Source organism: Schistocerca nitens, chromosome 2 (assembly GCF_023898315.1).
Source record: "Schistocerca nitens isolate TAMUIC-IGC-003100 chromosome 2, iqSchNite1.1, whole genome shotgun sequence".
Lineage (NCBI taxonomy): Eukaryota > Metazoa > Arthropoda > Insecta > Orthoptera > Acrididae > Schistocerca > Schistocerca nitens.
In genome coordinates, this window is record NC_064615.1 from 722649487 (window position 1) to 722666542 (window position 17056).

At 38.6% G+C, this 17056-nt stretch overlaps 1 protein-coding gene across 1 annotated transcript in view; it reads left to right on the plus strand.

Moving 5' to 3' along the window:
• The window catches only part of LOC126234582 (uncharacterized), a 61746-nt gene that overhangs the window by 13490 nt on the left and 31200 nt on the right, over window positions 1–17056 (plus strand). The window contains exon 3 of the mRNA XM_049943293.1: window positions 15329–15556. Within this exon, the coding sequence (XP_049799250.1) occupies window positions 15383–15556 (174 nt within the window). The 5' untranslated portion in view covers window positions 15329–15382. The remainder of the gene's footprint in view (window positions 1–15328; window positions 15557–17056) is intronic.

The window sequence follows — 17056 nt, forward strand, 5'->3', positions numbered from 1 at the left end:
CCAGAACATTATACCACACTTCAGTAGACTATGCATATATGTGTAATAAGCACTTAACACAATTTCCATATTGCAGCAATCTTTAAGAACTATTAATATGTAACAGCACTTGTTTAATTTTTTGTTGAGCATTTCTAGATGTTTTTCTCATCTTAGATGCTCATCCACCAATGATCCTAAAAATTTTGTGTGATTCTTTTGCTGAATTTGGCTATTCGATAATGTGAATTTTATGTTGGTCCTATTGTTGTTTCTTATATGGTTGAATTTTATCCATACAGCTTATCACTCATGGCATCACTGTTCACTGTTTAGTTAAAACAATGTCTTATGAAATGCCACCAAGATTACTTAAGTCCTCCAACTTTGCATTGTACTTTGTGTGTATGCACAATTAATCCCTAAATATTGTTTTTAAAAAATTATTGCACTGAATAATATCTTATCAAGAATCTTTCTTTGAAAGGTAGCAACTTTTATGTAAAAATTATAATAATTCTTAATGCATTCACACTGAATATTTATAACCAGTGACACACCTCTGCATTTATTTACATAGTACTTACATGAAATCTACAGTGAATGCCCAAGCTCTCATCACTATAGCTGACTGGTGACAGTATTCAAAAATACATACTTCCTGAATCGTAAAACCTTTCATGACACTTTTCTTTTTCCAATATGTCAGCTCTTTTCACGAAGAAAGCATATCCAAAGCTGTTCATCTGTGCCATTTGGAAACAAAGAAGAGCACATCTGATTTCAGTTCTCATCAAATCAACTACTGTGGCTAACAATACTAACTGAAGTTGCATATTAGCTGACTCATTAGTGTCTGATAAAAAATCTTGCATAGATTACACACAGAATAATAACTAAGTGTACTTGAAAAACAAGTGTATGGCAAATGAAAAGATTACACAGTGCACATAAAAGCAAAAAAATGCACATTTACACATACTTATTTACTGTGTAGGAACATATGGCTCCATAGATGTTATAAAAATGAAATGGTAATCATAACTATTTACAAATTTCTAAATACTAAACAATGATCTCTTTAAGCTTAACATTACATGTGATATGGTTTTAGATCTTGAAAAGGATATAATCCTTTAATTCTTCGTGTTTCTGGATATGTTTATAGGTCACTACCAGGGTTTGGCATTCTAGTCACCATATAGGGACCAGAGTATAGAAATTGCCATTTTTTATTCCTTTTTGACTAGAGTGATGACCTGGGATGGCAAGGTATCATCACTTTGTCACCAGGTTTATATGTCACTTCACAATTATTTTCTTGTCAGATAATCTTTTACATCGATTAGCCTTTTCAGTAAGTGTCATTACTGCTTGCCATACTTTGTCTTCCCATGCTAGATTATCAGGTGGTACTTTAGGAATTGGAAAACTTCACTCATTATATACAAATTGGCTCAACATCATCTCTTTTGGTGTGCAGTTGGTCAATGTGTGTGGCAAAGTGTTCATGACCTCCTACCTTGAATTTTCCCAGATACTGGAGCCAGGTACCCTGTTTATTATGACAGTAGGTCCTCATGAATTGATTGAATTCACAAAATACATATACTGCCTGGTGGTGTGAAATCAGGACTTGCTTAATACCATTTTATTGTAGTAAATCCCTCCACTAGTTACTGGTGAAGATGGTACCACTGTCTGATAGAATAGCCTCAGTTTTGCCCAATCTGGGGATATAATCATTCTGAATTTTCTTCAGATTTGACTCACTAGTGGCTGTACACATTGCATACATTCATAAATACTTTGAAAATGTGTCATAGAAACATACCACAAATTTCACACCTATCTTACTTCTTGGAAGAGGTCTGGTTACGTTGATGGCCACAATTTAAAGCAATTTAGTTGGTATTATGGAGTGTATTTCACCTCTCCTGGTTGTATTTGATGGATTCACTCTTTGACAAAGATGACAAGGTCATAACTCTTGTTGTACTTTGTGTCAGAGGTTATCAAAATAACAGTACTAGCTAATTTGCTAGCACACTTCACTACTCCACAGCAGAGTTTACTAAAATAGCAGTACTAGCTAATCTTGTGAGCACACTTCACTACTCCACAGTGGCCCCAAGCACGATGGATGTACCAGAGAAATCTTTTTATTGCTTAATCAGGCATATTCACAAGCCAAGTGTTTGTTCCAGGATGCCTCTCATGGAACAGTACTCCTTTATGTGGTTGGCATTGTTCTCATAACTTTGCTAATGGATCATTCATTACAAGCTGCTAAACTCATAGCCAGTTTATGTCAGCATCCTCAAACTGAGACATATTTCTAGACAAGTGTAAAAAGTACCATTTAATTATCCCATCTTTCATGACGTAAATATTAATTCCAGTTTCTTGTTTGTTCACTGCAAGCAAGACAGTGCATCAGCCATGACATTCATCTGGCCTAGGATGTGTATTGTCTCAAAACTATACTCTTGTGGAGACAAAGACCACATTGCAAGTCTTGGATGTGATAGTTTGCAGCTGAGTAAACATTAACTGCCTGGTGGTCACAGTAAACTTTCGTGTGGTGGCCGTATAATAACTAGTGAATGTGCTTAAATACCCACACTACTGCTAATGCTTCAAGTTCAGTGGTCATGCATGATCACTCACAATTAATCAGCACCTTGGTTGCAAAACCAGTGGTGCAAACAGTAAGCCATCCATCTATATTTTGAAACTGCTCCCATTCCAAAGTTTCAAGCATCTGGTGATAAACAGATATCTTTTGTCATATCTGGATGGTGTGAAAGGTCTGCTTCATTCACTGCCTGTTTATTTTCTGAAAGTGTCTTTGAAACTTTCTTGACCAATACCATTGTTCATATTCAACAGTAGTTGTGTTAATGGTGAACTATTTAATGTCTGATCTCTCAAGAATCGACAATAAAATGATACTAAACCAAGAAATGATTTTAGTTGTTTTCTAGTATGTGGTACAGCAAAATTCCATACCACATCAGGTTTGATACCTTCTGGAGCAAGGATATGCCCAAGAAATTCAGTGCTACTACACCTGAATTTAGATTTTTGTTAATTGGCTGTTATGCTGGCACATTTAAACTTTTGTAGCACCTGGTGCAGGATGTCTATATGCTCTTCCCATGTATTGCTTCCAGTGAGTAGGTCATCCACAGAGTTATCCTACCTAGTTATACAGGTCCTAACACTGTATACAGGGTTGATATGAGTACATTGGAGCTAACATCGAGTCCGCATGGTGGTACGGTGAGATGATAACTTCGTCAGCCAAATACGAAGTGTACAAGTATGAAATGCAGATTTCAGACACCAGATGTTGCATCAATGTAGTTTATTCTATAAAGATCTGACATGGTACCATTTTGTTGTGTCATCAATAAGTGTCAGATGTGTATGAGTAACAAATTGGCAAATTATGTGCATAGTGTTGTGTTATTGTGTAGTATGTCAAAATTTATACCGAGCAAAGAGCATTCGCGGTCAGCCTGAATTTTTTTGTTTTCATTTGAAGAAAACTTCTGCTGAATCAGAAGCTTATGGTGGACATGCTCCATCACAAGATATGTGTGAATGATAGTTTTGGCATTTCAAAAATGGTGACTTCGATATTGCAAACAAGGAATGTGCAAAGCTACCAAAAAAATACAAAGATATAGAATTGGAAGCATTGTTGAACGAAGATGATTCACAGTCACAAAAACAAGTTGCTGAACAACTGGGCATTAGTCAACAAGCTGTTTCCAATCAGCTACAAGAGATGGGAAAGAGTCAGAAGACCGGTGGATGGGTATCACATGAGTTGAACGACAGGCAAATGGGAAAGTACAAAAACACTTGTAAGATTTTGCTTGCTTGGTACAAAAGGAAGCCATTTTAGCATAATATAGCTACAGGTGATGAAAAGTGGATTTATTTTGAGAATTTCAAGCAAAAAAAAAATATCATGGGTAGATGCAGGCACGCCATCCACATTGATCGCAAGACCACATCACTTTGGCAGAAAAATGATGCTCTGTGTTTGGTGGAGCCAGAGGGGCACGGTCTATTATGAGCTGCTAAAATGTGGGGAAACGGTTTATACTAAATGTCACCAACAACAATTGACTGATTTGAAGCATTTGCTGCTTGAAAAATGTGACAATACTGAGAGAGGCAATACAAAGTAATTTTTCTTCAGGACAAAGCTCCTTCACATACGCCAAAACCAGTTCATGGCATGTTGTAAGCACTCGGCTACTCCATGCTGCTTACTCACCAGACTTGGCTCCTTCCGATTACTAGTTGTTTGAATCAATGGAGCACACACTTGCTGAGTAACATTTTGGTTCATTCGAAGATGTGAAAAAATGGCTCAATGAATGGCTTGCAGCAAAAGGGGAAAATTTTTACTGTCATGGTAGCATGCCCGTAAGATGGGAAAGACGTGCAACAAATGGTGACACATACTTTGAATAAAGCATTATTTATCTTTATTCTGAATTTAACATCTTTTTTTAGAGAAAAAACCACATTTTATACTTGTACACTTGGTAACAAAGTGGTGTACTTGTGAGACTTCCTGGCTAGGGGAATCTGTCAGTAGGAATACTGAAGATCAATAGAAGAAAAGTACTTCACACCATGAAAACAATGGATATTTTCCTCCAGTTTTTCTGGCCGAGTTCTGACTGGCACTAAAATTTGATTAATTGCCCTGGCATTGAGTACTAGACCCACACTACCTCCTGGTTTCATTAGAGCATGAAGTGGGCTGCTTATGGGCTTTTAGAAGGTTCAAGCATTCCCCAATTGAACATCTTGTGGATCTCTTTAGTCATGGCTAGCTGCTTGGTCCAGGGCACACTACAGGAAGTGTACCAGAAAGTCTCGTATGGATAAATGTACAGTTTACATTCGTACCCACAATTATTTTGGGGCCCTTGTCAAATACTGTAATATGACCTGTAAACACTTGCAGTTGTATGGTATGACTGATTCTCATGCTTTGGTATAGATAATATCCTGTACCTGTTCACACTGAGTTCACTCATACTCTGGGCCAAAGTCTGAGGTCTCTGTCTCACAGATCTTATTTGTAGTCCCTGGTAGTATTTGCCATGGCCTGTTGCTGTGGTAATCAAGTCCATCATGATATGACCACAACCTATTTTCACATGGAATTTACATGCAGAGTGTCGATCATTGCATCCTTCTTGGCCAAAAAATCAGTCTCTGCAGTACATTCGGTTGTTAAAGCATTGACTACGAGAAATAAGTGCTTATATTTCGTTTCCCCAAGCTTGATTCCCCTATGGCTTGAAGTTTTATTGCCTTGGATCTTGGGCTAATGGCTCCATGAATCTTGCAACCACTAACTCTTAATGTTGTGACTTTTTTCCATCCATTTATGATGTTAAATAGTCCAGCTACATCCCAGTGTCCAAAATGATAGTTATAGGTAAATTAGTTTCCATGCTACGAATGCTTGCACATCATATTTCACATGGTGGTTACAGATGATGTGCTTGCAGCACAGTTCATCCATCATGCTCACACATCTGTTATAAAGTAGTAAATGTAAACTGGTATCCGCATCCTTACAGTCCGCTGAGATCAAGTCAGCAGGGGGCCTGCAGGTCTCAATTAGTTTAACAGTTTAGTGTGAGGATTGCCAAAGAGAACCTCTACTATATGCACTCCGTGTTCAAGGCTGAGTGAACAGTTCTCATGTCTTTCCAAATGATGATCATGTCATGTCAATTTGGTACTTGTCACCGTAGTTTGGTCATGGTGTTCTCATGTCTCTCACAGTGATCACAATTTTTGTTTCCATCAAGGGTCCACGGGCTGTGACTGCCTAGTTGGAACAACTGGTATAATTATTGTTGTCATTGCATGATTTTCTGATGTTATTCTGGTGCTGTGGCTGTGCACTTTGTGCTGCCTGTGTATCTTTGTGTGAATCAGCTCTATTGCAACTTGCAATTTTGGACAGCAAATGTTGGAAATTTGCCTCTCTTCTTCAATTCACAGAAAAATGAATTTGATATTAGGTTGGTAGCTGAACCTGTATCTAAAATTAACTGCCTGTCAATATTAAATATTTTAACCTCAATGATTGCTTGTACTTGTTCTTCCTGGATATTATTCATTGTATATAACTCATGCATACAGATCATCCTTGATGTCACCTTGTTTGTCAAATCTTACAAAACATGTTTGTAGTTTTGCTTTGCCCCCACTACCAGACAGGTCAATAGGCTGGGGCTTAACTACAACCTGTTGGGGTTTTCCAAAGGCGTAGTGTGACTTAATTCATTACCTGGAGTAATTTCAGTTAGTTGCACAGTGTGGGTATTTTGCCAGTTTGCGTCGTTGGCTGCTCGCGACATTCCTTTGTGAGTGCTCATGTTGTTATTAGTAAAAACTGCTGTTCCATTACTTTGCTGCCCACAAGTTGGCTGCTGTACAGCTTAAGGCATGTCACTGTTGTCACGCATTGGCCACTGCTGTGGCTGAACTGTTTCTGTTTATATTCAGCATATGGACTTGTGATGGTGGATTGTAATTCAATTGTCCATTGAAATTACTCCTGTTGTTTGAAAATTTTTAAATCGTTTGTTTTTTCCATTCCTGTTACTGTAATAATTACCTCTGGGTATGTAACTTTCCTGTTGTGTATACTATCCCTGTTGTATGTTTAGATCACATTTCACTGACTGATTTACGTAGCTATGTTGTTGTTGTGCCTGATTTTCTATTTGCTACAGGTCTTTCCTTATAGATTAAGTCAATAGAATCAAGCACTGATAGAAGTTTTCTCTAACATTGGGTGGTAAACGAGTTTTGAGAATTTTTAATATGTCTACCTGTGACATTGGGTTTGTCCAGTATCATGTCTTTTCAGGTATTTTTCAAAGTATCTGTATAGACTACTGTATTTGCAACAGTGGTACGGGATTGAAAACCTCGCATCTGAGTCTTTATTGTACTGCCTGAGACCAGTATATGTTGAGGAAAGCTCGTTCAAATTGGATATAAAGTGCTGCAACATTCGATCACTTCAGTTGCCCCTAAAAGAACGTCACCTTGCATATATCCTACGGCAAATCTGATTTTCTGTGCTTCCATCCAGTTGCGTGGAAATACATGACAAAAAGCACTGATAAATACTACTGGGTTTATTCTTTTACCTTTGATAGTGAATGTAGGAAACTGTTGATGACTCAGCAAACCTTCGTCTGCAAAAATAGTTGATGGACATTTGGCATTTTCAGTCATATTTATGTTGTTATTATAGTTACCTATAATTCCGGTTGGTAATTGCTCAGATGTTGGAGTTGTGGGTAAGTTTACATTTTGCTCTCTACAACTGTCACTAGAACCTGCTGTAGGACTCGTAACAATTCGTGGATAGATACAGTCAGGTTGTGGTTTGTTCACTGTAGCCTGTGTATTATTTACATGCATATTTCGAGATCCGGTAATATTTTCTTCTAAAAGATTGAGAATCCTACCTTCTGCGGCTTGTAGGTTAATGTTTACCTTGTTCACTATTTCATTTTCTTCCTTCTCAGCACATGCTGAGTCAACTTCTAATGTAGCTACACTTAAAGCAAGCTCTTCTACAGCTAGAGGTACATCTTCATGGTCTTTGTTTAGTTTGTTAATGACAATGGTTACCTTTTTTACTGTTGAACTCAACTGGTTTTGTGTGGCTTCAATATTTGTGTTTGCATCTGTGATTGTCTTTATCTGGTGTCTTGCTAGACCATGATGGTCGTTAAAAGAATCTACCTTCTGTTTTAACTCCATAATGTTACTGTTAATTTCAAAAGGTACTTCATGCTTTACTTGTTTTTTCATATCATTCAATTTTTTGTTGATATTTGGCTAAGTCATTGAATTCTGTGAGACCATGTCTTGCAAATCCTTGAATACTTGTTTTTGTTCTTCTTACATTGTATTTAGATCTTGTGTAACAGTGTTCTGTTGCTATTTTACCGTGTTCATATCTTGTGTCAAATAATCAATTCTGGTAATCATATCTTATTTCATATCACTGAAATTGGTGCTCATATTATCTAATTTCATGTTTGTATTAGATAATAACTGCCGTAGCAGTGCATCAGTTGTACTACTCTGGTTGCTGTCAGCTGTACTTTCCAAGTTAATGATTGTGTTGTGAACAAGTGATGTTTGTAACATATTGTCAGGATTCGTATTTGTATCACTCTCCAATGTCTCATTCATGAGCAGTATATCACTCTGGGAGACGCTTGACATTGTCTTGTCAATTGTAAACATTGTGTCACCAAGGTTATTTTGCTGTGGAGCATCGCTATCATTTGTCACACCCACAACATGCATCTCTAACCTACTTAAGCTTTCTGTGGTAGGCATGCATGGTGCCTGAACTTCAATTGTTCGATCGTGCAATTCTATGCCATTTTGGCTGATTGTGTTTTCGCTATTGCTATCAACAATGGAGATATATTTTTCTGCCATGTTGTATGAATATGCAAAAATAAAAATCTCACAAAAAATGATAAAATTTCATATGCTAATTATTACACTTGATAATCGTAATTTATGCGATTTCAAAGCCTGTTTTATGTCTATTATGATAGGCAAGCTATTGTGTCACAATTATTTATGTTTTACTGACAAGATGTATCACACTGAAAAATTCCTGTTAATTGTCCACAATAAAATTCAAGGAAGGGAATAATGAGGAAAAGGTTTGTATCTACATCAAAAGAGGTGCTACCAAGCATAACCACGCAAGCAATTTGTGTAGCCATCCTACCTTTGGTGCGCCGAACAAAAAATTTTACGTACCCTGGGTGCAATTCTTATTTCCTTCCAAATTTTTCTTCTTAATTTTTTTCCTTTTCGCTTTACTTGCTCGCCATCATGATTCATGTAGACAGAAAATACAGGCAATTAGTTTTTATGACTAATAACAATGTCATAGAAAATTCTTAATATAACAATAGTTAACAAACTCTACTTACAACCAGTGCCCTGAAGATGTGGCATTTAGGTCACTAGTTGTGTAATAATAATAATTAAAATGGTAAAAATTGAAGGATAGTACAATTGCAGTATTAGTAAATGTTCTGCATGTACAAAATTTCATTATTCTTCATTCACTTTACCTTGCATCGCTTCTTTTATTCTGTGTGTTTCCATCACTATACATATTTTAATTATATTTGTCATCTTCTGAAAGCTCTTATACTTCTGTTAATCATACAAAATGGACTGTGGACTTCCTCTCTTACATTTCAAATGTAGATGCAGGCAGTCGATTCCAAGGCCACCAGTGTGTCTCAAGATGAAGGAAATCCTCCTAACTTGGCTCCACTTCACTTCAATAAAAATACTTAACACTTTTATTAAGTCTTCTCTTATTCAGAATCACATATAACACAAAACTCTTGTAGCATGTCATACTTTGAGCAGTACATCTTAACCATCCTTCTACATATGAGTGATTTTAACAAAATCGTGTACAAAGACAAGTGAACGATGTTTTTTGTTCATTTGTCTGTGCCTTATTGCACATTCATAACTAATGTCTTTGCCGATGCTTATGGTCGGTCTTTGCTTCTGTCATTATCACTGTTTCTTTTTCTTTTTTTTAAATAAATTTTAACTTTACCATTCTGGGGTGTCTTTCACCAAGTACCTACACACTCAAGGCATGATAGACTTCCTGAAGTCTGAACAAGCTGTCCTTAGGGATGGGGTGGATTAGTGAGGTTTATCCGCTATTTGATGGGCGAATGATGTCAGCTTGTAACAACTCATCCTCTGCCACCTTCACCGATTGGAGGTGATCAAGGGGATCAGCGGGCAGACGTCTGGGGCACTGACTAATTGACAGGCTGGGTGTAGAGTTAATGGAGTGCACCATGCCATTGTTGATGGCTGACAAGATAAAAAGATCAAGCCCCTAGCTGAGAGCTTGTCAGCGCAAGCCATGTGGAGGTCAGTGTTCTGAGCAGCATAAACGATGTCAGATGTCAGCTGTAGACTGGAGCCAGCTTGCCTGAGCAAGGTGGTGGTCTGTGCATGCATGGTATTGGTCAAGAGGTTCAGATGCAGCACAGCAAGCAGCACTTTGTGCAGTTGCTGTTTTGGCCCAGGAGGCAATGGCATCAGATGTCTGGTGTATGCACTTGTGTGGCATGGTCGGCGAGCTGCAGACAATTGGTCACAGTGCAGCAGGCAGTACTGGGTGCAAACACTGGCTCAGCATGAGCAGTGGCATACTGCGCAGGTGTGAGTGCATTGTGGGTAAGATCATTCTGCACAGGTGCAGGCGTGGAGCAGGATCCGGATAGTGTACAGGTGTAGACGTGGCATGGTGCAGCAGGCATCATTTGACATGGGCATGAGGGTTGAATGGGGGGGGGGGGGGGGGGGGAGGGCTTAAGGGGTGAGTTGTGGTAGTGCAAATGTGGCACAGATGACAGAAGGTGGCGAAGGAGCAGGCACGGAATAAGCGGCAGGTGATGTATGTTGTTATTGTTGTGGTCTTCAGTCCTGAGACTGGTTTGATGCAGCTCTCCATGCTACTCTATCCTGTGCAAGCTTCTTCATCTCCCAGTATCTACTGCAACCTACATCCTTCTGAATCTGCTCAGTGTATTGATCTCTTGGTCTCCCTCTGCGATTTTTACCCTCCACGCTGCCCTCCAATGCTAAATTTGTGATCCCTTGATGCCTCAAAACATGTCCTACCAACCGATCCCTTCTTCTAGTCAAGTTGTGCCACAAACTTCTCTTCTCCCCAATCCTATTCAATACCTCCTCATTAGTTACGTGATCGACCCATCTTATCTTCAGCATTCTTCTGTAGCCCCACATTTCGAAAGCTTCTATTCTCTTCTTGTCCAAACTGGTTATCGTCCATGTTTCACTTCCATACATGGCTACACTCCATACAAATACTTTCAGAAACGACTTCCTCACACTTAAATCTATACTCGATGTTAACAAATTTCTCTTCTTCAGAAACGATTTCCTTGCCATTGCCAGTCTACATTTTATATCCTCTCTACTTCGACCATCATCAGTTATTTTACTCCCTAAATAGCAAAACTCCTTTACTACTTTAAGTGTCTCATTTCCTAATCTAATCCCCTCAGCATCACCTGATTTAATTTGACTACATTCCATTATCCACGTTTTGCTTTTGTTGATGTTCATCTTATATCCTTCTTTCAAGACACTGTCCATTCCGTTCAACTGCTCTTCCAAGTCCTTTGCTGTCTTTGACAGAATTACAATGTCATCGGCGAACCTCAAAGTTTTTACCAGGTGATGTAGTGAACTGCATAAACTGTGAGGCGGGGGCAGTTGTGTCAGGTGACTTGAGATGTTGGGTTACAGGTGCAGGTCTGCAAGAATAGGTGATAGGTGAGGAATGGAGGTGCTCAACAGTGGAGTGAGCCTCTGCAAATTCTGTTTAGATGCTTCTGCATAGGGACACCTTGTCCTGTTGGAGGTGATTGAGTATCTTTTATGTGCCAATACGCTCTCGACAAGTGCATAGTAAGTAGTCAGCATAGTTCACACACTGTTGTATGTACGATTTTGTGTGCCTCACTGAGGGATAGGAGTGTCAGCATCATCACATTGGGGTGGCTGGACATTTGTACTGTCAGCAGGGTGGTCAGGAGGCATGTAGTGAGCTTGTTTGCAAGCCGTAAGGGCACAAGATGAAAGGCTTGTAGGAAATTAGCACTCAGGACTGGCTCCATAACATCAGCAATGATGAACATCACATGAAGGTTGTAGCAAAGCTGAGGTCTAGAGTCTGTGTCTGGATATCGCTGACAGAGATAGAAAAGCCATTAGCAGCTGTCAAGCAAAGGCATGAGTCTTAAGATGTAGACAAGGCAGGTAAGTGAGGTGCTGTGCTGATCTGTGATCTGGTTGCGACCAGGAAATGTAGTCACTGTTGCAGTCAAGGACGTACAGATGGTTGTTTGGAGTGACTTCGGAAGCCAGCAGGCAGATAGCACCTTTGTGTGTGTTGAGGTGGCTTACGCATTGTTCATGGTTTGGGGCCACCTCTTGCGGACCGTGAGGTGAGTTTGGGTAGCCGTGAGGTTGATGACAGAGGTGCCTAGTGTCACTGAAACAGACGTTGTACCATCCGAGGTAAGACTGCACATGCACAGCTGCCGATGTACTGGGAGTAAGAGCTGGAACTGAGTTTGTTTTGTGAACATCAGAGGCAATGGCTGCTGTAACGTCAGTGTCGGGTGGGGCCAGAAATCTCAGTGGCTACATAAGGTCGTGTGCATGGCAGTGCAGTTTTCATATCCATACCTCTGTTGGGAGCTTTCTTGATGTTAGGCCTATGTCAGGAAATGGCAAAAATGTGCTCAGCCAGGGCAGGCGGACTTTGGGAGACTGGTTACTAGTGTCAGGTAAAGTCACCTGCACCTGGGATGGGTGCTTGAATAGAGCATCTCATTGGTCATGATATGTGGGTATATTTTTCTGTGAAGATGCTGCTGCTATTTGGAGGGTTTGCCATCCTGTAAATTTACCTGGTGTAGTTGCTCTTTGAGTGTCAGAGCATTGTTTTGATGGCCTCCTATTTGTCCAATGATGGTGGTTCCAGGATGAGTCATAGATACCGTTAACTTGGGTGTCAAGGTGGATGAGTAGTGTGGTGTACTTTGTGTTGTTCATGATGGCATTGGAGCGAACATGCTTTTGATGATCGTGAACCACCGACATGGGTTGTCCATAAGGAACGGCAGAAATGTGATCTGCAAAGCAGTTGACTGTTCAGTTTGGTGATGTACTTGGAATTTGGCCGCAGAGCATGGGGAGAACTGTGGGTGGGTGTTGGCTGGTAATGGAGGTGGCTGCATGGGCTGGAGGACAGGCCTTGCAGCACAGATGAGGTGGCATGTGTATTGGGTGCACATGTGTCTGGTGTGTAGAATAACGGTCGCAATGTGGTCGGCACAGATCAGTGCTCCAGGTCATCAAAACGTTGACAGATTGTAGGGGCAGATGTTGCACTGCTAGAATCTGCAACAAAATCAATAACTGGATTGTCAGTTGCATTGCACTGTTGTGCCCCTACAATTTCTGATGAAGTTGCAATGTAAGAAAGGTCACTGTCACTTTTAATCACTTGGGTAACACACAGAGTACTGTCCATGTCTGTTAACAGTGAAGGTTGCAAGAGTTCAACAAAATTTGTAGTCAGCATAACACACTGATGGTGTGATGACCACATTGTTACTATGCAAATTTGCACTATTTTAGTGTTCACCCAAAGTTCCAGGTCACCAGTTTGAACTCTGGAACATAGTGATAGACAACACAGTAGCACAGAGTATACAACACACTTTATTTTATATAAAATCGATACATATAAGTATACACTGCATAACACACTTAAAGTCACAGAGCAAACTGAACTGATATGGTCAACCATCAGGGATAGGACTGCGAGCTATTTTCTGGCCAGCAATACTAACATTCCCACAAATTTGATCAAATAAATATTAAACTAGCAACAGGATATAAACATTATCCATTTAGTTAACTGAGGAAGCAAGAGCTTTTTCTTAAATAGCAACTTTCTTTCTCATATACGTGATTAAATTTAGTAACATAATGGCAGTTTATTGCTAATATAACTTGCAGATTACATTTCTATGATATTTTTGTGTTTTGCTAATACATACCTTAACTTGTTCAACATCCCTGAAACTTTTTCTTCTTGATTGTTTTTTGTGGAAAATGATGAATGAATGAAAGAAGGTTGGAAGGAAGGAAGGAGTGTCCGAATGAAAACAGGTCATGCTGTAGCCCCTTTCATCTATTTGTGTGAGATGAAATATTGTCAAGCAGCGTCTGAAATGGGTAGCTCCATTTGACATGCAAAACACTCCTCTGATCCAATGACACACCAGTGTACAGTATTTGCAGTCTATGCACATCAGAACGACAAAAGTTTTGCTCTTGAGTTACTACCGGTAGTTCATGGTTTGCTCTCTATATTTAGTAATGATACAATGTGTTAAGTATCTTGTAATTTTGTTCCTCTGAACTTCAATTTCTAAGAAGTTTATGTGTAATGACAAATCATTTATGAATGCGTACTAATGACATCATAATTAGCACACTTAAACAAAACAATGACAATACCTGAAGCAACAACATCAAGAACAACAATTCTTTTGAGAGGACAAGAAAATCTTCACACATGTGGACAGCAGAATGAGCATGTGCACACAGAAACTATGGCAGAACTGTATACATTCTGAGGAGTCCTGATCATATAATAATGTTTGTCAACATTTAATTGCACATCTGAGGAAACAATTGCAATACCAAAACTGAAAGTAACAAAGCAGTTTCTGTGGTAATGAATGGTCAAATAAAGTGCTTATAAAATCCTTTACTGTGGCCTGCCTTATCTGGAACACACAGTCAAGACATCACAGCAATAACACCCTGTTCAATATGTGTGCTGCTGCATGTAAACTATGATTTGGAAACTGACACCTGGCTACTGGCAATGTTCTTTTTATTGTAACATTTCCTGCTTTAGCATAGAGTTGTCATGGTTATTAATAGGTCTGGCATGGTTATCATAAAGAGCAGCTGGCTGCTTTTCCTGTCACCACTCCATTAATCACTGGGACTGCCCGCAATATTGTGATTCGTGTGAGAGTGAGAAAAGTTATTATTATTTGTTTTTTAATTTTTGCAAATTGTGTAACTGAAGCTGGACCTCAGTACCAGCATAGTGCTCACCTAGTGGAATGTGGGAAACTGCCTAAAATCAAATCCCCATTGGTCAGCACACCAACACGACTCTTGTCATCAATTCGCTGGGTGGTTTCAATCTGGGACCAGCACACCTTGCTGTCCCAGAAACAGCACTTTGACATGCATGACTGTTTGGGCAGGTCTCCAATACACTGACAATAATGGAGGTTTACAATGTTTTGAAAACATTACTCACATTTCTAGCACAATCATGGGGGTGCATTCTATGGATGGTTGCAAACAGATTTTATGTGGACACCTCATGTTATACACAAAGTTTGGTGGTCATGGATTTCACAGTTTTAGCTCATAGCACTTTATTTTATGTTATTTTATTTAAGATTGCTCATACATTTTGTAGATTAGTTCTGCCAAACTGATAAATATATTCACTTCAAATTTGCTTAACAGTATTTCATAAGCTCGGAATGTCTTCATAAATAATTTTGAGTTTTGTTTATACAATCCATGCATTTTCATTGATCTTGTATATTTTAAAATGCTTGCACAGGAACCATCAAGGGAGGATGATGAACTCATAAGAAAAACTCGACCCCGTGTGGTAATGGCACCAGCACTCTCTCTTGACGATGCTGCTGAAGTACTTGGAAAGAATGAATTAGATCTACTACTTGCATACACTTACAACTCCACTTGGGGTAAAGATTCAAAGGAAGCTGCTCGTTGTATTCCCAAGAAACCTGTTTTAAATACGACATATGAGACGGATGCAGATCAAGTAAGCTTTCAAAACTTATTTGTTAGTAACTTGAATGCACAATATTTAAGAAACATGGGGGTGGGGAAAAAATCAGAAATGCAAATTTTAAGATGTGGTAAAATAGAACTTTATTTTTTACCAGTGCAAATGTTAGAAAATCACTTTTAAAATGCACAGAAGTGCATTAAAATAATGTTTTAAGAAGTATAGATTTCAAAATCTCTCCCCCAGAAGGTCACAATACTGGAACCTCCTTTTTTTTCAGCACTAGTCTTATGTATTGTGTAACATGGGCTGCCACAACATGTATTTTTCATTCTACAACTGAGTTTAAGAACTGATTATGTGAATGATTTTTCTTTCATCAGGGACCACAGTCATGAGTATTTTATGAAATTTCCACTATTTGAGCATGTGTTTTAATATTCATTTATTTCACACTATTTCAGTTTCATCTGTGTTGCCATTATCAAGATCACATTATGTCCGACATGTCTAAACGATATGTCATCATCAAAATATTATGACACACATCTGGTCACACAAACCAGCTGTTGCATTATGGGACGTGAGTATGAACTGAAAGTAGATGTTTCAGCTGACACAGTGCATGCTATAGCTGAGTTTTGGTCATCATAAACACAACACAGTGTAATAAAGTGTTTCTGCTATGTACAGTGTCAGTCCCACTATATAATTTTAGTTTGTACTACATTCTATGATGTGATGATTGGTGTGTATGACCAGATATATATTGTAATAGTGCCATTTTCAATAATGACATATAAAAGGTGAAATTGTGATAATATGAAATAAATGGATATTAAAACAAACAGTCAAATGACACAAATTTCATTAAAATTATTACAGTAAGTTTCTTGCCTACTGTAATATTTGCAACTGTGATAACTGAGGACTTATTAAAAAGGAAAACAAAAATCCTGAAGGAATGGAGACAATGTGCTTGCAAACAAAGAAGCCCTCACCACCTTTTAAGAACATTGTAATCAACCCTTTGATGTTGCAAGCAAAATACGTTTAGACAGGAGTTCTCTCTCTTTAAGAAATATTTTTACATTATCTGCTATTGTTTTCAATCTAAAGTGGCCTGATTTAACCAACATCCTGTCGGTGGTTTTCTCAGCATTTATTACAATATTACTACATCTGTAAATTGTTTCCTTTGCATTTTAAAGACTGAATATAGCCCATGAAAGAAAAGTAGGAGATTCAGTTGTTTCTGTACACTCTGTTTGGGGACTGATTTTAAGAATATGCAACCGAATTCATTGGTATCCAGTGAATGAAACCATGAAGAAAACTTGTAGCACACTACAACATTGTAAATGAATAGTTGAGAAATTTATTTTTTCCACTGTTTGGTTATTTTAGGCTTTCAATTTTTCATTTAAATATCCTTCAGTTAATGGTATGATGGCAACAGACATATTCAGTCAGTGAACTTTTATTATGCAGGAAATGGAAATATGTGAAATCTTATCAGAACATCTCTCACAA